The sequence below is a fragment of the Typopeltis vanoorti genome, chromosome 17 (assembly GCF_054136105.1).
Source record: "Typopeltis vanoorti isolate ZY-2024b chromosome 17, IOZ_Tvanoo_1.0, whole genome shotgun sequence".
Taxonomy (NCBI): domain Eukaryota; kingdom Metazoa; phylum Arthropoda; class Arachnida; order Uropygi; family Thelyphonidae; genus Typopeltis; species Typopeltis vanoorti.
In genome coordinates this window covers 33,903,536-33,923,573 of record NC_143565.1, presented here as the reverse complement: position 1 = coordinate 33,923,573, position 20,038 = coordinate 33,903,536, and the positions used below count along the sequence as shown (strand labels likewise).

The 20,038-nt window shown below is 37.1% G+C and overlaps 1 protein-coding gene across 2 annotated transcripts in view; it reads left to right on the top strand.

Annotated features, from left to right (window-relative positions):
- Positions 1 to 20,038, top strand: part of Pms2 (mismatch repair endonuclease PMS2) — a 272,119-nt gene that overhangs the window by 107,252 nt on the left and 144,829 nt on the right. For both annotated transcript variants that reach the window (XM_090407693.1, XM_090407694.1), the window contains exon 10: positions 9,547 to 9,631. In XM_090407693.1, the coding sequence (XP_090263819.1) occupies positions 9,547 to 9,631 (85 nt within the window). The remainder of the gene's footprint in view (positions 1 to 9,546; positions 9,632 to 20,038) is intronic.

The window sequence follows — 20,038 nt, the reverse complement described above, 5'->3', positions numbered from 1 at the left end:
ACAACTTTGAAAAACGAATTTCAACAGAAATCTCTTCACAATTGATGGATGGGACTGAAGTTCGAGTATAGCAATTTAGTAAATACAGCAAATGATGCACTCCTACCGTTTGGTTCTACTTATTTATGTGAGGTATCATTTTCTGCAATGACAGGTATTAAAACCAAATATCAAGGAGACGCACGCGTAAACAACCACGAGTGGAGTAGAGCGTGGCGTTCGAACGTAAGGTGGGAGTGAAGGTCATAGATGGACATATAGAGAGATATAGAGAGAAAGAAAAAGAAGAGGGAGGTCATAGATAAGATAGAAAGGAAGAGAAGAATTATTATTAAGGAGTGAGGAGAGAATTTTGCGGAACCAAGATTATAAAATCCTCAGGGCAGAAATTTATGAGTATAGTGTTCGGAAGTGAACCTATAAGTAGTGAAACATAAAGTTTAATGTTATAAGCGAAATCTGCTGTTGTTATGAAGAAAGGTTGATACCGTAATCAGATAAAAGGAAACTGGACAGTCAGTGCGAAAATTCTGATTAGTTCCAGTTAATCTGGATTACGATTAAATTCTATGTTGCCCTAGGAAAAGGTTATATTAATTACTTGGAGAAAAGTGAACAGGAAAAGATATTAGTACCTAATTACTGTTGTTTGGAATAGTGAAGTGCGACTTACAGTAATACAGTTTAAACTATGGAGAATATTTGTTATGTGTGTTCCGCTAATGTTAATTAAGTTAATTCATAAGTGCTCTCTCAATAATTTGATGTATTGAAGAATTTGTCTGGTAAGAGTAGTTGTATAAGTTTCTCTATTCTAGCATTAACTGTAATATATCTCCGATGCTCAAGGTCCGGGAATATATTTGCTTGGAATATAGCTTACGTAGTTTATTGCCTGCTGTGAATATAAACATTGAGCTGATAGATTTGTGAAGACTGAATAAAATGTGAAATTGTTATATTAACTTAAGATAAGAAGATTTGTGTTTTTGAAACTGTGAATAGTATATGAAAGTTAGAACATTGAATTAGCATCAGTGACCTAAGAAGATGTGTTAAGTTAATTGTATAGTTCCATTTTAAAATAGAATTCTTGTATTTGTTAACCATATCATATATTAAATGTTTTATTTTGTTGATCTAAATATTGTGTTTGCCTGAATTCCTTATTATTGCACCGTTCATAAATATTCGAATCTTGCGGGAACCCCAAGTAAAAATGATAATAGATGATTCGGCCTAATGAGATGACTGCTAACTTAATTTAGAACTGATCCTACTATTTATATAGACTAATCTAAGAATAGGGTGGCGCAGTATAAATATAAATTTCCCTACTTTGGATCGGTGATCATTTCGTAATTAGTTGTATTATTCATAAAAGTGACTTGAAACTAGATAGATTTAGAACACGACAGAAAGAGTCGTCACGACAGTATTACATAAAAGTTTCTAATTTAGTGTCCGGTATGTGTATTATCTTATTTATTCTAAATTAAAGTTTCTTTACTTTATACTCTAATATTTGATTATTCTCCTATGATCATCATAAGTAAATGAAGAGTTCACTTATGATGAATTTAACATTTTGATAGAGGATTGCCATAGTATAGTTAATGGAGTTTTGCTGTTTTAAGGTTTCTGTATCATCTGTTATGATGAGAATGAATGTTTATAATACCTGTCAGGTTAGTGAAACCTAATAATCAATACACTACTAAAAGGTGAATATATATGGGCTTCTGTGTGGAGTTCATGTCTTTAAATAGTGAAAGCTAAGGTAACTCTAATGCCCAAGATTATGTTCTCATAAGTTCTCTAGTAAATTTTTGAAACTTTAAGTTTATTTCTTCATGTCACTATAAGTTAATGGAAGTTATATTTATTTAGTATTTTAGCTGATGTTCAGATACATTCCAGATATATGGAATTGGAACAGTCGTGCTTTGTGTCTTGTGTAGAGAGGGTGGAGGAGACACATAGCATTTTATGGGGATTATAGTCATTGGCTAAAAATGTTTGGTAAAAAGTAGTTAGCTTCTGTGCCAGAGCTGTCCAAGTTTAAAAGACTATTTTAAGAATTAGCAAGAGCAATAAGACACTCTCCTAGCCTTAAAGTATGTCTGCATTAATTTACTTAAAATGTGGGAGACAGTCATTTTAAGATCAAATATAACCCAGCAACTGTGAAAACTTCCTCTGTTTGTCCAATGTTAGAGGTTACCAAGTTAGGACTTCAGTATTTATTATTATTGTTATTATTACCAGAGACCTTCAGGGAGTTCAAGGACTCATTGAGGGAGGCCATACATCACTCACTCCAGCAGTTATTCCTTGTATTAACTCACTGTACCAAATGCACTCACCACTTCAACAGGCACACTGGTCCACTCACTGTTCTCTGAGAGAAAAGTCAAGCTTTCCTCATTGTTTTCTTAACTTCATATAAACTCAGTTTCCACAAATGCCTCAGTGTCCTCCTCCCCACACCTTCCGTATAATGAAAAATGTCATCAACCTATATTCAATAATGCTATTTCAAAAGTTTATTGACTTCTAATATATCACTCTTTCTCCTGTTTACTATTGTCTGCAGCCCACATTCATTCTGTGAACATAACCTATGTTCCTTAATCCCGATACGATCTTTGTAACTCTTTTTTGTTGCCTTTTCACAGCATCCTTATTCCCTCTGAACCCAGGAGATCAAATCTATGTACAGCAGTCCAGGGAAAGTCGGCTCATCAAAAGCCTTGTAAAAAGGCAAAATGGCTTCCTTATCCTTACATGTTAATGTTCATTTCAACATCACAGTTATCCTTGGAGTTGCATTTGTAATATTTGTAATTTTTCCTATGTGACCTTTGAAATTCAATTTCATATCCACTATAACTTCAAGGTCCCTAGTTCCATCAGTTTCTCCCACCATAATCCCTATCAGTATAATATGCTGTTGGATATCTCATCATGCTAAACAATTCCAGTCTTTTCAAATCATTCTGTAAGTGCTTCTATATCAGTTACTTGGATATCTTTGCATCATCAGCAAACAATTAAAATCTGTCAGATACCTCCCAGTATCATTAATGTATAGATTCAGTAACAATGGTCACAAGAACTGATCCCTTGGGTACATGACTAGTCAACTAAAATCTTACCGATTCACATCCCCATATGCCACTTTCTGATAACTGTCAGTCACCTGTTTATCCAAGTCAGTAGTTCATGTTCCTATTCCATATCTTCCAATTTATGCAACAACCTTTCATGTGGTATATCTTATCAAATGCTAAGAAGAGTTCAACAGTTTCAGAGTGCCATTTTCTTTATCAATGAGACATAACATTATTATAAAATATGAGCAAATTGCTCAGACAGATATAACCTTCCTTGAGTAAACCCATGTTGTTTACTGCTACATAAGCTACATTTTGTCTGTCAACTCATTTATGTATGCAAGTCCTTACCAACTTCTCTAAAATCATCACCACTACTCCAGAGGTACTTGTAGGTCAGCAGTTAGACACATCAGTTTTTACCCCCCCCCCCCCCCATACAATGGCACTATTGTACATTCTTGCCATTCCTGTGGATCTTTCTCGAGCTGAGATATAGATTATACAAGCATGTTAATGGCCTTGAACATTCCTATAACATACTGGTATTTCCATCTGCTTTTATTGCCATATTCTTATACAGATTATGCAACAACTCTACATCCTTTCTTGTGCACACTTCTGTCACCCTTCATCCAGTGTTGTAGTAGCACTGTGCTCTATGTTACGTACACTATATTGCTAGATCTTGGCGAATTAAGCACCCATTTTTGAGCAATCATATCTCTTCTGATATACTAGGGTGTCATCTGCATTCAGTAAAGTTATTCTTCCACATTCATTCTTTCTTTTTTGCTACATAATGATAAAATTCTTTTCGGTTGCCTTTAGTCAGCACATACACCTATATAAAGGATAGGCAAGAAAAGCATGGCATTTCCTTCCATATTATCCTTTTCATAAAGATCTTTTGTTTAATAGAGTTGCACGTCCATTCCATTCCCATCCTATTTTTTCTTCAAAAACTCTAGGGACACGTTCAGATATCATATTATTTAAGCATCTTTTTAAAGCGTCTGTTGTACTGCTGATATCCTTCCCATTCAGTAACTGATACCATTGGTCAAAACATAGTGTGCATCCAAGTTTGTAACTTATCATAATTTGAATATCCATGTACTTATTAATACCTGATCACTGTCATCAACAACAGCCGCCAAATAAATTCTCCCCCATTCTTATTATTCAGCTGCCCAATCAGTGTTTTGTCCATTACAGATTGCATTATTTATAAGACTGATTGATACTGTTTTTTGTATTCTCTGAAGATGTCCATTTAAAATCCAGTGAAATATTAACTAGTATATAAATATCTTATTTTTTTCATTTTTGGTCACCATACATTATGATCAAATGTATGGTGAGTTACATACATTAATTTGTACCTCTTCTCATTTTCCCAGCTTTTCTACAAAACTTAAATGTACACATTATTTCTGCTTCTCTGGTGTACAAAATGTGACGATATTTTGTAACGCAAAATATTATATTATTATTATTATTGAAGCCTCCATGGAGTCAAAAGACTCATCATAGGAGGTCTTTCCTAAGAAACAAAATCTATCAAGACTCATCGAGGGGAGGCCCCCCCCGCCCTAAGAAACGCAAAGTCTATCATACCATTCCTTGAATTCATTGACCGTTCTCGCTCCCACCATTCTATCAGGCAATGCATTCCATGGTATAACCACCCTCCATGTAAAGAAACCACTCCTCACTCTCTTGCTCACAGTTTCCTTTCATAATTTCCAGGGATGGCCTCTTATCATCACTCCTTTCCACTGTTCAACCAAGTGAAAGAAATCTCCAGTGTCAACTCTGTAATCACCTCTCAACAGTTTAAAAATCTCAATCATATCACCTCTCCTTCTTCTATCCACCAAACTCTGCACTCCACATTCCCTCAGCCGATCCTCATAATTATCATTGTACAGTCCTGAAATTATTTTTGTTATCTGCCTTTGTACCCTTTCCACAGTTAATTTATCCCCTTCAAATCCTGGGGACCAAATCTGAGAACAGTAGTCCAAGTGTGGTCTGATCAGAGTCTTATATAACGGAATGATAACTGTTTTATCTTTGCAGGTCAGTGTCCTTCTTCAGCAATCCTCTGTGTTACCTTCACCACCTTTGCAATATGTCCCCTAAATTTCAGGTTTCTATCAATCATCAACTCCAGATTTCTTGTCTCCCCTACTTCCTCCAGTATAACTCCTCCCATACAGTATGCAGCATCCCATCGATGTTTCCCAAACCTCAAGACCTTACATTATGCTGCATTAAACCGACCCCCTCCCCCATTCATTTACCCATCTATCTAGCTTATTCAAATTCTCTTGGAGGGCTACCACATCTGCACTATTACTAATAATCCTTCCCAGCTTCACATCATCTGCAAACAACTGAATATCCCCTTGCAATCCACTGACAATGTCATTGATATAAAGGTTAAACAATATAGGACCCAGTACTGAGCCCTGTGGGACTCCACTTGTAACCCTCTGCTTCCTTGAAACTGCCCCACCATATACAACTCTCTGATACCTATTGGACAGCCAATCCTGAGTCCATTTGACTGATCTGACATCTAGACCCATGTGCTGCAACTTAAATAATAGTTTATCATGTGGCACCCTGTCAAATGCCTTTGCTAAGTCTAAGAAAATGGCAGTATATGCCTTTCCCTCATCTAATGCTTTTGTAACTTTATCATAAAAGGCTAGCATATTGCTAAAACAAGAGCGCCCCTTCACAAATCCATGTTGACTCTTGCAGATAACATTACCCTCATCTGCCCAATGCTGTATACGGTCCTTCACTGCTTTCTCCAAGATTTTACTAACTACTGATGACACACAAACTGGCCTATAATTAGACACTTCCAGTCTGCTACCGCCCTTATGCAATGGCACTATCTTACTTTCCTTCCATTCCATGGGCACTGTTCCCGCAGCCAGACTTTCATTGAAAAGCCAGGTCAAAGGCACTGTCAGTTCCCTAGCACATTCTCTCAAAACTCGTGATGAAATACCATCCAGTCCCACAGCTTTACTGACATTCAGAGTACTCAGTATTTGAAACACACACTCCTCCTGTACCTCTAAATGTCGAACCTGCCCTGTCCCTCTAGCATTAAAACCGACTCCTCCGGGATGAAATACTCCAGTAAAGTGTTCTTTGAACAATTCTACTATGTCCTCTGCATCAGTCATTCTATTCCCATTTTTATCCCACAATATCATTCTTCCACAGTCATTTCTCCTCCTATGGCCACATTTAAAAAATTCCCTAGGATTTTCTTTGGATCTTAGGGCTAATCTCCTCTCATATTCCAGTTTCGTCTTCCTTACCATACTAGTCACTATTCGGGCCTGTGTCTTATATTCTTCATGCATCTGCTCCTCACCTGTCTCCTTATATCTCTTCCACAGCCTCTTTTTCGCATGCAATTCCTATTTAATATTGTTTGTCATCCACTTTACTCCAAATTGTGTCCTCTTGTTCAGTCGTGGTATACAACTTACCATTACTGCTAACAAATATTCTTTCATAATTTCCCACGCACTAATGATATCCCGGCCTTCCAATTCCTCCCTCCATGAAACTTCCCCAAGTTGACGTCTTAGACTATTATAATCACCTGCCTTATAATTCCACATACATTCCCATCTCTTTGATACTCCTACATGTCTATTCATTTTCCAAGTCAAAACCATATGGTCACTCTCTCCAACTGGTGGGAGAGATGTCATCTCAGTTATTATCAACTCTTCTGATGCTATAACCAAATCCAAAACTCTTGAACCTCTTGTTCCCTCTATGACATGTTGCCTAAGACATTTGTCCTTCAAGAATTCTAGAAATTCTATTCCCTTATTGCTACTTGCATCTTCCTCTCCCCAGTTTATACTATTGTAGTTAAAATCTCCCATAACAATCATTCTTCTTGCACTTGCCAAACTCAACTGTCCCCATTTCCTGGTCCCCACCCTTCGTACTCCTGTAGCAACACCCCACTAAATATCCTGTCTTGCCCACTTCTACCTCACACCATATGCTTTCAAAATCATTAGTGTCACTGCCTTCCAAAGTCTCCACTCTTAGAGGATATAGGTCGTCACTTATCATAAGCAGTACTCCACTACCATGCTTTCCCTTCCTATCCTGCTAAAAAATGCTGTACCCAGCTACTTCTATTTATGTTATTATAACCTCTTCTTTCAACCGTATAGCATATAAATGCCATTGTTTCTATACCCAGCATTATCCTCTCTAGACTCCACTGGGCTCAGTGTTACCTGATGTTGCCCCCCCCCCTCTTCCAAGTTCCCATTCCCACAAGAGGCTACCCCTGCTACCATCCTCCCTGGGATACACTGACTTTTTCAGAACAGCAATCTCTCCAGATGCCTACGTCCTTCCTCATTCAAATGCAAGCGGTCTCCTGCATACAATTCCTCTCTGTCCTCAAATGCACTCCAAGCATCCACGTATTCCAGTCCTCTCTTGTCACACATTCTAGCTGTTATGTCATTCAATATTATTGCTCTTCTGCTCAGTTCATCTTTATCATACCTAGGCAACACTCACACACACACACACACACTATCTTTCCTCTCTGTGTCTTGTTTCATACCACCTCGAGCAAGAATCTCATATCTCTCGCTGCCCTATTTACACCACCACTCAAGTCATCTTTCCCACCATCACAATCATCTCATCCACCCTTTCACCTCTCTTAACTGCCAAAGCCACCCTTTCTATCATTCCTCCTGGCAAACACTCCTCATGCATCCTATCTTGAACAATATGGATCATTGAGTCCCCATACATTATACCTCTTACCATTCCCTCTCTGCTATTGTTTCCATTTTCTTCTCTTCTAGCACTCCCATACCTCTCTCTTATTCCGCCTCTCCTACTGTTTCCATTCTCTCCTCTTCTAGCACTCCCATACCTCTCTCTCATTCCGTCTCTCCTACTGTTTCCATTCTCTCCTCCTCTAGCACTCCCATGCCTCTCTCTCATTCCGTCTCTCCTACTGTTTCCATTCTCTCCTCTTCTAGCACTCCCATGCCTCTCTCTCATTCCGTCTCTCCTACTGTTTCCATTCTCTCCTCTTCTAGCACTGCCATACCTTTCTCTTATTCTGTCTCTCCTACTGTTTCCATTCTCTCCTCTGTATTCATGGAATTGGATGTGACCTCTCTCTCTCTCCTGTTTCCATTCTCTCCATTTCCACATCCAATTCCATTCTCTCCATTTCCACATCCAATTCCATTCTCTCCTCTTTTATCATTCACAAATTTCTCTCCTCGCCTGTCATTCCCAAAACTCTCTCTCTTACTCTGATTTGCCTTGCATTTATCTCTTCCATTCTCCTAATCTCATCTTTCATACTTATAATACTTCTCCCAAGACATTCCACCTCCTCTTTCAGTTCCTCTATCTCCCTCTGCAGGTCATTCACTCTCCCAAACAAAACCATCTCCTAAACTTTCACAGTCACTCATGCCTTCTACACCATCAACTATTATTTTCTCATTCACATTTTTTTCTTCATTCTCTCCTATCACACTACTCGTCTTTCTGTATTCATTTTCCGTTCCTGGAGCAACAAGGTCGGTTATTGAGATATCTGCTGCATTTATTTCCTCCCACTGCCTGCACTTTAAGCACACATACACCCATCCTCTCTCACAAGCCAGATATCCAATTCCCGAGATGCATACATGCCGCAAATACTGCATGCCACAAACTCCCTTATTATATTGCTTATAATAGAATGCCTAAATGGCAGAGGACTTGGCGATGCCATTTGCGACTGCAGCTGAATCCGCCATCATTCGTTACTGCCGAGGGACTACTAGCGTAATCGTTAATTATTCAAAATAGTGTCAAAAATAAATGCTAAATGAGTTTTAGGGAGTATAAATAAATAAGAAAAGTATAAACAATTACAAGCAAAACAAAACATTAAGTACACTAAATAAAATGAAATAAAACTAAATACGGTAATGAAATCTTAGCTTCGTCTTGTCTTCCACCGTTATGCATCCGCCCCGTCTTCTCGATAAACAAAATACACAATATCGCGATAGCACTAACTTCAAAAAATAACCACTATAGTACACTCGTATTCCAGAGAAACAATTTAGCACTCAAAAACGTAAAAAAACGGACTATTCGCCGATTAAAAACTCACTTTCTTCAGCACAGCTCAAATTCACCGCCATGTGCTCAACAGCAAATAACATTGCTTTATATGAATTCACTTGTCCATGCAACCGAGCAGTGTAGTTTGCTGCTGAGTTGATAAAAACTGTCAATTTTTAATATATATATATATATTTTATCAGACCTTGTATGTACTGTCTCAGTATAACTATATTATATTGCTATTTATATATCAACTATTCTTATTATGCAGTTCCCAAAACTGATAAATGAGGTTTATCATAGTTTTAATCGTCATCAGTTCCCTTTCATTTTTCTAAACATCACCACAGAGAAGGGTAAGTTTACTAGAATTTTTGAATTTACTTCTTTAATTCAGATAATCATTGTTTTTTTTTTTTTTATCAAATAACTGCAAGCTCAACTCACAGCATCATATAATTTTTAAGACATTTGGAAAGCTTGTTGCAATAAAATTGTTTAAATTTTAACTTTTCATTATTTGCTTATGTATATGTATTTATTTACTTGCAAATGCACACTGAATAAGCTATGGTCAGTCTTTTATTTAGGTCTACAACCTAGCCAAAAATTTGATATCTCCTAAATGCTTCTTTCTAAATACAAAAATCATCTGATTGAACAATAAAATTTCCACAATATAATATTATAAAGCATTTGTATGTTCTATTGCTGGCTTTCAAATATCCATGTTTCTTTCTAACCTTCCATAAATGGTATTTTAATTCATTAATTATAAAAATTAGAATTCCCTTCCCATTGCTTGACAGGTGGTAGGTACTGCAAAAAAGTCTGTAAGTATTGGAATGCTCAACACATTACATAATCTGTTCCAAATCAGCAAGGGAAGCAGGCAGCTGTAGAATGCATGTTCTGCAGTTTCCAATTGGTCACATATGTCACAGATTGGATCTCCTATGTAAAAATATCTCTATTTGATGGTATTGACTGGTGTGTGGTGTGGTGGCAAAGTGTTTTTGTCAGTACCCAACTGCGGAAGTTTGCAGCGAAAGAGTTTAAAGATTTCTTTATACCAAATTTTACTTTTTTTTAATGGAAAAAATGTTAATACCAGAATGTTGTAGCAAGTTTAGAGTTAAGCACAGAATGTTGCAGGAAAAATTCAGGAAAAATCTCAGCGTTTGGACCTTTATAATCATTTACTCCAAATAGGAGAAAATGAAAACCCAGGTAGTAATGGAGAAGGTCTGCAACATTTTATGGATTTTTGAAGTTGTATTGCTTAAATAGCAGAATACTGGAAACCGAAATCTTCCATGCTTCTTTGATACTCGAAGTAATTCCTTTTTAACTTCTTGGTATCGGCTGAACCAAAAAAATTGCACAGACTTACTATATAATTGTCATCTTTTATGATGTCTTCTGTGATGTCTGTAATATTTATTATGTACAGACATAATCTTCAGGCTTCTGTGATGTCTGTAATATTTATTATGTACAACTGAGCAGGGAAGATTATGGTTTGAGTACCATGGCTTTAGGAAAAAAGGAAAGTGGCCCAATTTTCCAGTCTTCTAAAGTTTCAATATTCTTGTATATAAGCTCTTGAACTGTTAATGTTGGGTGGCTGGAGAAAGGAATTCCAAGTATACTGAGCGGTTCTCTCTTAGGGATTAGTTCAAAAGGAATGCCACCAAGATCCCACTTTCCAAAATTTTTTATTTTTTTCTTGTCTGCATTAGCAGTTAATCCATCAATCATGCAGAATTTTTCCAAAATACCAAAAAAGATGTATATGGAATCATTATCCTTCGAAGTGCCCACTACATTATCAGCATTGCTAATACCTTATTTTCCCTCATGGTTGAAGGAACTGTTATTCCTCGCACAGCACGTATTGTCGATTACAATACATGTGTATTAATGCGTATTAACTAGGAGGCAGATAGTTGAATTGGCATAGGTTCCTTTAATACTAGATACCAAGTTTCTACCTACAACAATATGCGTGAGGATGCAGAACAGAAAGGGATACTGGACATTATCAAGTGCTTGAGTAAGGTCTATTCATAGCACTGCCATTGGCTGCTTGTTGCTTGCTTACTTTTTTTTATATTAACTAAGCAGAGCAGGTCATGCAGCAGAAACATTAAATTCTGTTGCTTGCAGGAACTCCATACACCTTTGTGCTTTTAATTATGTATGTCATTTCTACTTTGAGACTGTTATTGATAATACAGAAAAATATCTTGTAGTCAGTATTAGATAAAGAAATATATCTCCAGCTGCTAATTAAGGTGCGATCTCTATTAGGTTTTGGAATGAGGATGGTATTGAAGCATCATCAATGGGGGCCAGATCCTGAAGAGATACCAAGGTTGACCATTGACGTTACTGACAGGATGGGTGAAGCACAAGTGCTTTTCATATTCCCCTTTATCTGTAATGAGAGTTATTTGGGAATGGGAGATTTGTGAGCAATTAAGCTCGCCCTCTGAGGGCAGTAGTGTTAGCTATGATCAGTTGAGAGAAGAATAGCCTTCGGTCTTTTGTGTTTGTAGTAATCAGTCTCATTGTAATTGACAGCTTGCACGATTAGTGGGTTTGAATGTGAACTTGACTTCACGAAGAATTTTTCTGCAAGATCACGAAGAAGAGAGGAGATGTATGGAGTGCCGGTTTCTCGGTGAATTTGTGAATTTCTGATGAACCACGGTGCATCCAGGATCATCCTAAGGCATTTGTTTTGGATTCTCTGTAATTTTGAAATGTTTGATCTTGAAGTGTGACTCCATGCTGGTGAGGCGTAGGTAATGACTGGACGTATTACCATCTGGTAAAGAAGCAATTTATTATGTAGGTTCAATTTGCTCTTGCGGTTGATCAATGGGTAGAGCTGAGCTATGACTTTGGAAGATTTGGAACAAACGAGATTGATGTGTTTGTTGAAAAGGAGTTTCTTATCCATCAATACCCCAAGATATTTGGTCTCTGAATGCCATGGGATCTTTTGACCAGAGAGCAGGATGTCTTCTTTGTTGCAGATCTTTCTTCTTGAAAACATCATGGCTGAGCTTTTGAGGGGGTTTACTTGAATTCTCCAGTTGGTGAACCAGTTTGCTAGCTCATTGATACTTCCTTGGAGTCTAGTGATTGCTAGGTGAGGGCTGAGCAATCTGGCTAGAATAGCGGTGTCGTCGGCATAAAGAGCCGTAGTAGTTTTTGGGTTGAGAGGAACATCTGCCATGTAAGTTGTGAAAAGTATTGGGGCCAGAAGAGAACCTTGAGGTACTCCCGCCAGGATTTTGCGCCTTGAAGAAACAATTCCGTTGAGTTTTACTTGCATGTATCTTTCATTGATATATGAATATATGAGTTTCACTAGTTTAATTGGGATATTGTTTTCAATTAGTTTGAAGATAAGGCCTTGATGCCAGACCTTATCAAAGGCCTTGGCAACATCCAAAAATACAGCAGCAGTATGAAGGTGCCAGTTAAAGCCATGAGTGATATGTTCTGTTAGTCGGTGAATTTGTTGCACCGTGTTGTGAGCTTTGCGAAACCCAAATTGTTCGTTTGGGATTATTTTCTGTTGGTCCACTGCTGATTGTAGTCTTGATAGGATGACCTTTTCTGTTACTTTGCCAAGACAGGAAAGAAGACTGATGGGCCTGTAGCTTTGGGGAAGTTGTGGGTTATTACCAGGTTTTTTCAGAGGTATAATGTCCGCGACTTTCCAATCAGAGGGAAAGTATTGGAATCTTAAGATGGAATTGGTAATATTAACTAGATGAATTATGGCTTTCCGTGGGAGTAGCTTTATTATTCTATTGGTAATGCCGTCAGGGCCGGGGGCCTTTTTATTCTTCAGATGGGAAATGATATTTATTATTTCTGTTGGAGATGTGGGGGTGATGGTTTCTGAATCATCCTTAAGCTGACTTAGTGCATTTCTAACTTTACGATGAACTTTGTAAATAAGATTGATATTTAAGTTTGCATAAGATGGGCTGCATTGATTTTCCAGATTGTCAATTAGGGCTTCTGCTTTTTCTTCATCTGTGTGTGCAACTCCAAGATTGGTCTTTAAAGGGGGAAGTGGTTGTCTTTTGGTACGAAGAGATTTTACAAACTTCCACATGGAGTTATCTTCTGGGTTGATTTCTTTCAGTTTGGTTTCCCATTTAGAGTTTCTGTGGACCTGGAGGGCTTCTAGAACCTGTCTGTTCAAAGTGTTTAAGGTTGCTTTGTCCTGCGGGGCTCTGGTGTTATGATATCGCTTTCTGGCCTTGTTTTTGGCTCTAATCAGGTCCATTATCTCTTCTGGGATCTTAGAAGCGTGGAAGACAGTGGTTTGAGTGACTGATGCTATTGCTGTGTTGATTTGCCTAGTTAAATTGTTTACAGCTTGATCTATTTCTTCTTTTTTACGAATGACAGGGGGAGGACCGATGTGGATTGGAAGAACCTTAGAGAGCTTGTCCCAAGGTATGAAAGAATGATGGGGAGAGAGTTGGTCTTGAAGTCCTAACCTGAGTAGGATGGGATTATGATCTGAGTTAAGCTCTTCTACTGTCTCCAGCTGGTATTGATATTTGATGTTTCTGAGGATAACTATGTCTAATACATCAGAACTTCCTGATGGGCTGTAGTGGGTGGGCTCAGTGGGTCCAGCTACTATTGATGAGTTGAGTAATGTGTAGTTGTATAAGGTACGGCCTTTGGTGTTGATTGACGAACTGAACCAGGCCGTATGTTTGGAGTTAAGGTCTCCAGCTATAATTATGGAATCCGTGGAGCCGAGGATGGAGTCTAAGTCTGCTGTCAATAGTGGAATACTGGGAGGATTGTACGCTGCGTAGATTTTGAGTTTGCCAGCGTTATTTGTGTGCACCTCCACACCCGTCACCTCAAGGTTTAGAGTTTGGGGGTTGGTCAGCGAGTTGTGGCTTAAATAATTTTTGATAAAGATAGCTGTTCCACCTCCACTAGAGTTAAGTCTCTCTGTCCTGTATAAAATATAACCTCTTAGTTTTGGATTGTTTGATGGTCTGAGGTGGGATTCACTGATCAAGATTATGTCTGGATTGTATCTTTTTGCAAATTCTTGCAGCTCGAGAATTTTGTTTGTTAAGCCATTGGCATTCCATGCTGTTATCATGAGAGAATTTGGTTTAAATTTTTTAAACATTATAGAGAGCTGTTAATATGGATTGGGTTTCTAGGTAGAATCTTTTTCTGGAGGATGGTGAGGTGCTTGCTTTGCTGAATTCATGCAGCATTGTTGCAAGTGACGAGGTTAAAGCTGAGGTGAGATTAGAGCTTGTTCGCTCTTGTGATGAAGAAGTCTGGGTTCTTACCGCTTCTGCATATGATTTGGACATGGTTGAGGGTCTAGTGCCTTCCTGTGTTGTTGAATGTGAGATAATATGTTCTGGAGGGCGAACTTCTTGGATGTGCATTGTGTCATTTCTTGGAGGAGCGTGGTTACTTCTTAATGATCCACGGTTTTTTGGATGGAAAAGGCAACCCTTGTAATTAGAGGGGTGTGGTCCTCTACAGTTGGCACAACAGGCAGGTGTCGACCTGGGTTTGGTGCAGGAGTTGGTTTGATGACCCTCACCGCATTTTAGGCATCTATATGCAGCTCTGCACAGTTTTTGGGCATGCCCGAACCTCTGGCATCTGTGGCACTGCCCTGCCGATGCCTTCTTCCTTAGAGGTTCGGTTGTGATTTTAAGCTTACAGATGTCCGTTATTTCATAGATGCTTTTTTGTGTATTAGAGATTTCGACCAACACCAGTGGCATTGGTGTTTTATCTGACCTCAACATTCTAGTGACTTTGGTTGGAGTCAGTCCTTGATTGATGAGGTCAGCTGTAATCTCATCAGTTGAGATGCCTTCAGCCACTCCTCTTAGAACTACCTTTAAGTTCTTCTCGCTTGCTAGCGCAAAGGTGTGGAAGGGCAGTTTGGAATTGTCAAACATTTTGGTCATCAAGCGATAATCGGTGACAGTGGTAGGGTGGATCTTTACACCCTCTTCCGTATTTCTTGCCCAGGAAAAATTGATATTATGTTTTCCTAGGGATCTTGAGACTGAGGTCCATTTGTTTTTATCTCGAAGGATAACTGGAGGGACCTTTTCTTTTCTGTCTTGGGAGATCTGATTTTGTTGAGTTGTTACATTATCTTCCAGTTCACCTCCCGATGTTCTTCGTCTTTTATTAGATTGTTCCTCATGAGAACAATCGAGCTGTCGGGGAATCTTTGTAGGCAGAACAGGTGTAATGTCCTCTTCTATGTCTAAATCATCATCTTCAGTGTCATTTACTTGAGTGAAGAGATTCAAGCAGCCAGGGTAGTCTGTATCAAATTTCTTAAGGATGAATTTGAGAATGTCAAGTGACATATCTTTGTTTAGCTGTTGAATGGCGTCCTTGATATCGTTTACATTCTCCATTCTTGTGTACGAAATATTAAGATATATTTCGGATAGGTATGATGGCGATATAGAACGGGCTAGGGCCAGAAAATTGTATCAAAAGTTAAATTCTTACCTTCTATTCCGTAAACAAAGCAGATTCACAATATCTAAAACTCACTAATCACCACTGATATCAAAAAACATTCTTCACAACAACAACAACCGTCATGCGAGACTACTGTGCGAGACGCCATCTTTTTGCCGATACCAAGGTTGAAGTAATGCAGAATTCATATATTTCCCATATACAAGTAGTCAAAAGGTGTCACACTTTATTGTTAAAATACTCTGGATTAGAGATAGATGTTGAAAGTTTTTCCACTTGGTTATACTATGTATTAAAGATGCCAAGAAATTATATTCTTGGGTTGATCCTTGATCCAATTGTAAGCAAACATAGTTTGCCTGTTAAGTAACTTCACATCAGAGTTACTTGTGTGTAAAGGCTAATGACAAACTTTGATAAAGGATGAAACCAAGAATATAATTTCTTGGCATCTTAATTTATAGTATAATTATCCAAGTGAAAAAAACTTTCAACATTTATCTTTAATCCAGAGTAGTAAGTTGTGACACCTTTTGACTATTTGTATATGGGAATTATATGACTTATACATTGCTTCAACCATGGTATCAATTCTAGGTCTGGTTCCCACTGATGAGACCTCAATAAAGGTCAAAACCAGTCTGGGTAGTGGTCCTTCCTATAATGCATAGCATTATACATGTTCGTAAGGATATGTGCCTTGCATTATGTAATACTAAAGTCATTAGTCTCTCTCTATATCAGTAGCTCGTTCGTGAAGTTATTTCACACACAAACTTTGTTTGCTTAGACTTGGATAAAGGATGAAACCAAGAATATAATTTCTTGGCATTTTTAATTTATAGAAATGTTTATATAAGAAATCTTTGTATATTTATGGCCTATTGCAAATTGTTTGATTGTGATATTTATTTGTAAAAAGGACTCGCCTCTAATTTAATTTTTTATTTCTGTAACAAACTTGATAGAAGAAAATAGTGAACTTTCCAATGATGTTTTCATGCCATTGAAGCCATTGAAGAACTGCAGGCTTGTTTACAAGATGACTTTCATCTCACCACCATGTTGCTTACCCCTTCAGATAGTGTGCTTGCACAAAGATTGTACTTCCAAAGAAGAAGAAGAAGTTGAATTAATGAGTGAGAGAAAATAATAGAGCAGCTGTGGTGTTGATTAGAAGAGAGAAAATGTTCTAAAAAGTTATTAGTTTAGGGGAGATATAGAGTTAAAGGAACTCTTAAGCCAAAAAGGTGGAATAGAGAGTTATGAGGGAAACAAACAGCTATCCCAAAATTGGAGGATGAATTTCTTTTATATGAAACTAAGTTGTGACATAAATAAAAGTGATATATAGTTTCTCCTGAAGCAACAGACAGTTCCTTTTTGATTGGTATGCAGCAAACGTATTCTAGTTAAGTGCTGTAAACCCGGAAGAAATGAATTCTTTTTGTGTTTTAAGGATGAGGAAGTTTTCACAAGGAAAAAGGGAACTTTAAATTAAACAATAAATTACACGATAACCACAGTAATTAACTTTAATGAAATGAAAGTACAGATATTTTGTACTGAAAATAACAGTTCATCATCAGTGCATAGAAACAAGCAAATCAAAGAAATGGGAATACAAGGTACATACAGCAGTCGGTGGTTTACCAATTAAAAACTGTTGCTACACTAGAAATTAATATTAATAAATAATATTATTAAAAACTATTTTTGATGGTTATACAAATTAAGAATCTTCCAAACTTTTGGGAGAGAGACAATCGTTCCAATTAAGATTTGGCTGATGTAAATGGGCTTCGCAACTTTCTTTGAAAAGGTGTTCATATTTAGCCCAGCATTAGTAAGGCGGGGTGTCACAGATCCCAAAGATATAGAAAGAAATAACTGTGACACTGCCACCTTACTAACGCTGGGTTAAACCTGCTTCTATGGAGAAGACGAGCTTCATCCCACTGGATACTGTGTTTAGTGTAGTTACTATGTTATGGCAGACCAAACTTTTGAGGTTTCAATAATATCACTATCGATATATTGATATTATTCTTTAATTATTCTTTTTTCCACAGAATGGCCTGTCTGCCCAAACTATATTAGGTTACATTCACAAGGTATCTGGTAAATGCCAGCTAATGATAGAAGTGATAGTTTGTCTTTTGTAGATGGCAACAGATGAGAAATTTTGTTGATAATATGTACATCCAGCAGTTGGTTGCATTATGGGATACTAAAGTCATTAGTCTCTCTATTTAAGTAGCTCATTCGTGAAGTTATTTCACACACAAACTTTGTTTGCTTAGACTTGGATAAAGGATGAAACCAAGAATATAATTTCTTGGCATTTTTAATTTATAAAATATTTATATAATTTGATGATGAGAATGAGATGATTCCTCTTCAAAATTCTACCGATTGTTTCAGAGATGCCAGAAATATAAGGGATTGGAACCCTGGGGTCTATTGAAGAATCCTGAGGTATTGAAACATAGGTGTCATTTATCTGATGGATTTGATTAGGGTTGTAACCATTAAATTCCATTAACATTTTGATAGTGAGAAGTTCTTGTTGTAAGCTTGAGGGAGAGGAGCATACATTATGTGCTCTATTAATTAAAGACTTGAGAGGTGTGATGAGCAGATTTTTTATGAATCTGCCAGTAAAGGTAGGTTTCCAATAAACACTGGTTGATAAATTACCAGAGGCTGTGCGCATAAGAAGGATGTTCAAGAATGGGAAACTACCAGCCTTTTCTTTTTCCATGGTGAATTGAATTTGTTGCCATCTACAAAAGACAAACTGTCACCTCTATCATTAGTTGGCATTTACCAGATACCTTGTAAATGTAATTTAACATGCTTTGGGCAGACAGACCGTTCTGTGAAAAAAAGAATTAATGAACATTGATGTTATATCGAATACATGAAACCTCAAAAGTCTGGTCTGGCACAAACACAGTATCCAGTGGGATGAAGCTCATCCTACCCATAGAAGCAGGTTTAAATATGAACACGTTTTCAAAGAAAGTTGCGCAGCCCTTTTACATCTGTCAAATCTTAATTGAACCGTTGTCTTTCTCTCTTCCAAAAGTTTGGGAGATTCTTAATTTGTATAACCATCAAAAATAGTTTTTAATAATATTATTTATTAATATTAATTTCTAGTGTGGCAACAGTTTTTAATTGGTAAACCACAGGCTGTTGTATCTTGTATTTCCGTTTCTTTAATTTGCTTGTTTCTACGCACTGATGATGAACTGTTATTTTCAGTAAGAAATATCTGTACCTTCATTTCATTAATATTAATTACTGTGTAATTTATTGTTATAGTCATGCCACAGATACCTTTAAAGATTAGGAACTTTAAATTATCTTCATGTTTCAAGGAAATAGGAAAAGAATTGATGTTGTGCAGAATATATGAAAAAAGAAATGTTCTCTCTTAAGAAAAGTTGTGCACAAATTATTTTCTTGTTTTAGAAGGAAAACAGGTATGAAGCTAAGTAATTATATTTTCATGACTGTTATTGATAGCAGAAGAAACTGTGTTTCATAAGTATGAAGTTTGTATATTCTCATAAAATCCTGTGATCTTGAAGAGAAGACAAAATTTTGTATGATATTTATGTTCTTTAAGTCTGATGCTATGTTTGTGTTCCCTTTTTCTCTTTAGGAGATAAATTAATTTATAATGCAAATTTGTATACATTGCTTGCAAAACATAAACATTTCACATACACACTGTTAAGGCAATACTCAAATCTACACTAATATTAATGATTTGTAAATAAAGACATTATTTTTAATTTTCTTTGTTTCTCACTCAATCTCTTAACTTATCATAATATCCTGGATTTGAATCTGTGATATTAACCACTCAGGCAGTTCAACTCTAGTATATAATGTCAACCAGAGAAAAGACAGACCACATAATTATAAACATTTTCAAAAAATGCACGATAAGGCTCTTTTGAACCAGTCTTTGGTGTTTTTAATTTTTCACCAGTATTGAAGTATTGTCTATGTCGATGACTCTCTACAAGAACAAATAAATAAAAGCCACGTATGGACAAAATTCTCAGCTATAGGCTATATGTAACATGATTGTCCAATTCATTAGGATATTTCATGCAGAGTCTAGGCAAAAGTCTAAGCTATAGGCTAGATGTAGCATGATTGTTCAACTCGGTACATTTCATGGACAGTCTGGCGAATTAGGAGATAAATTA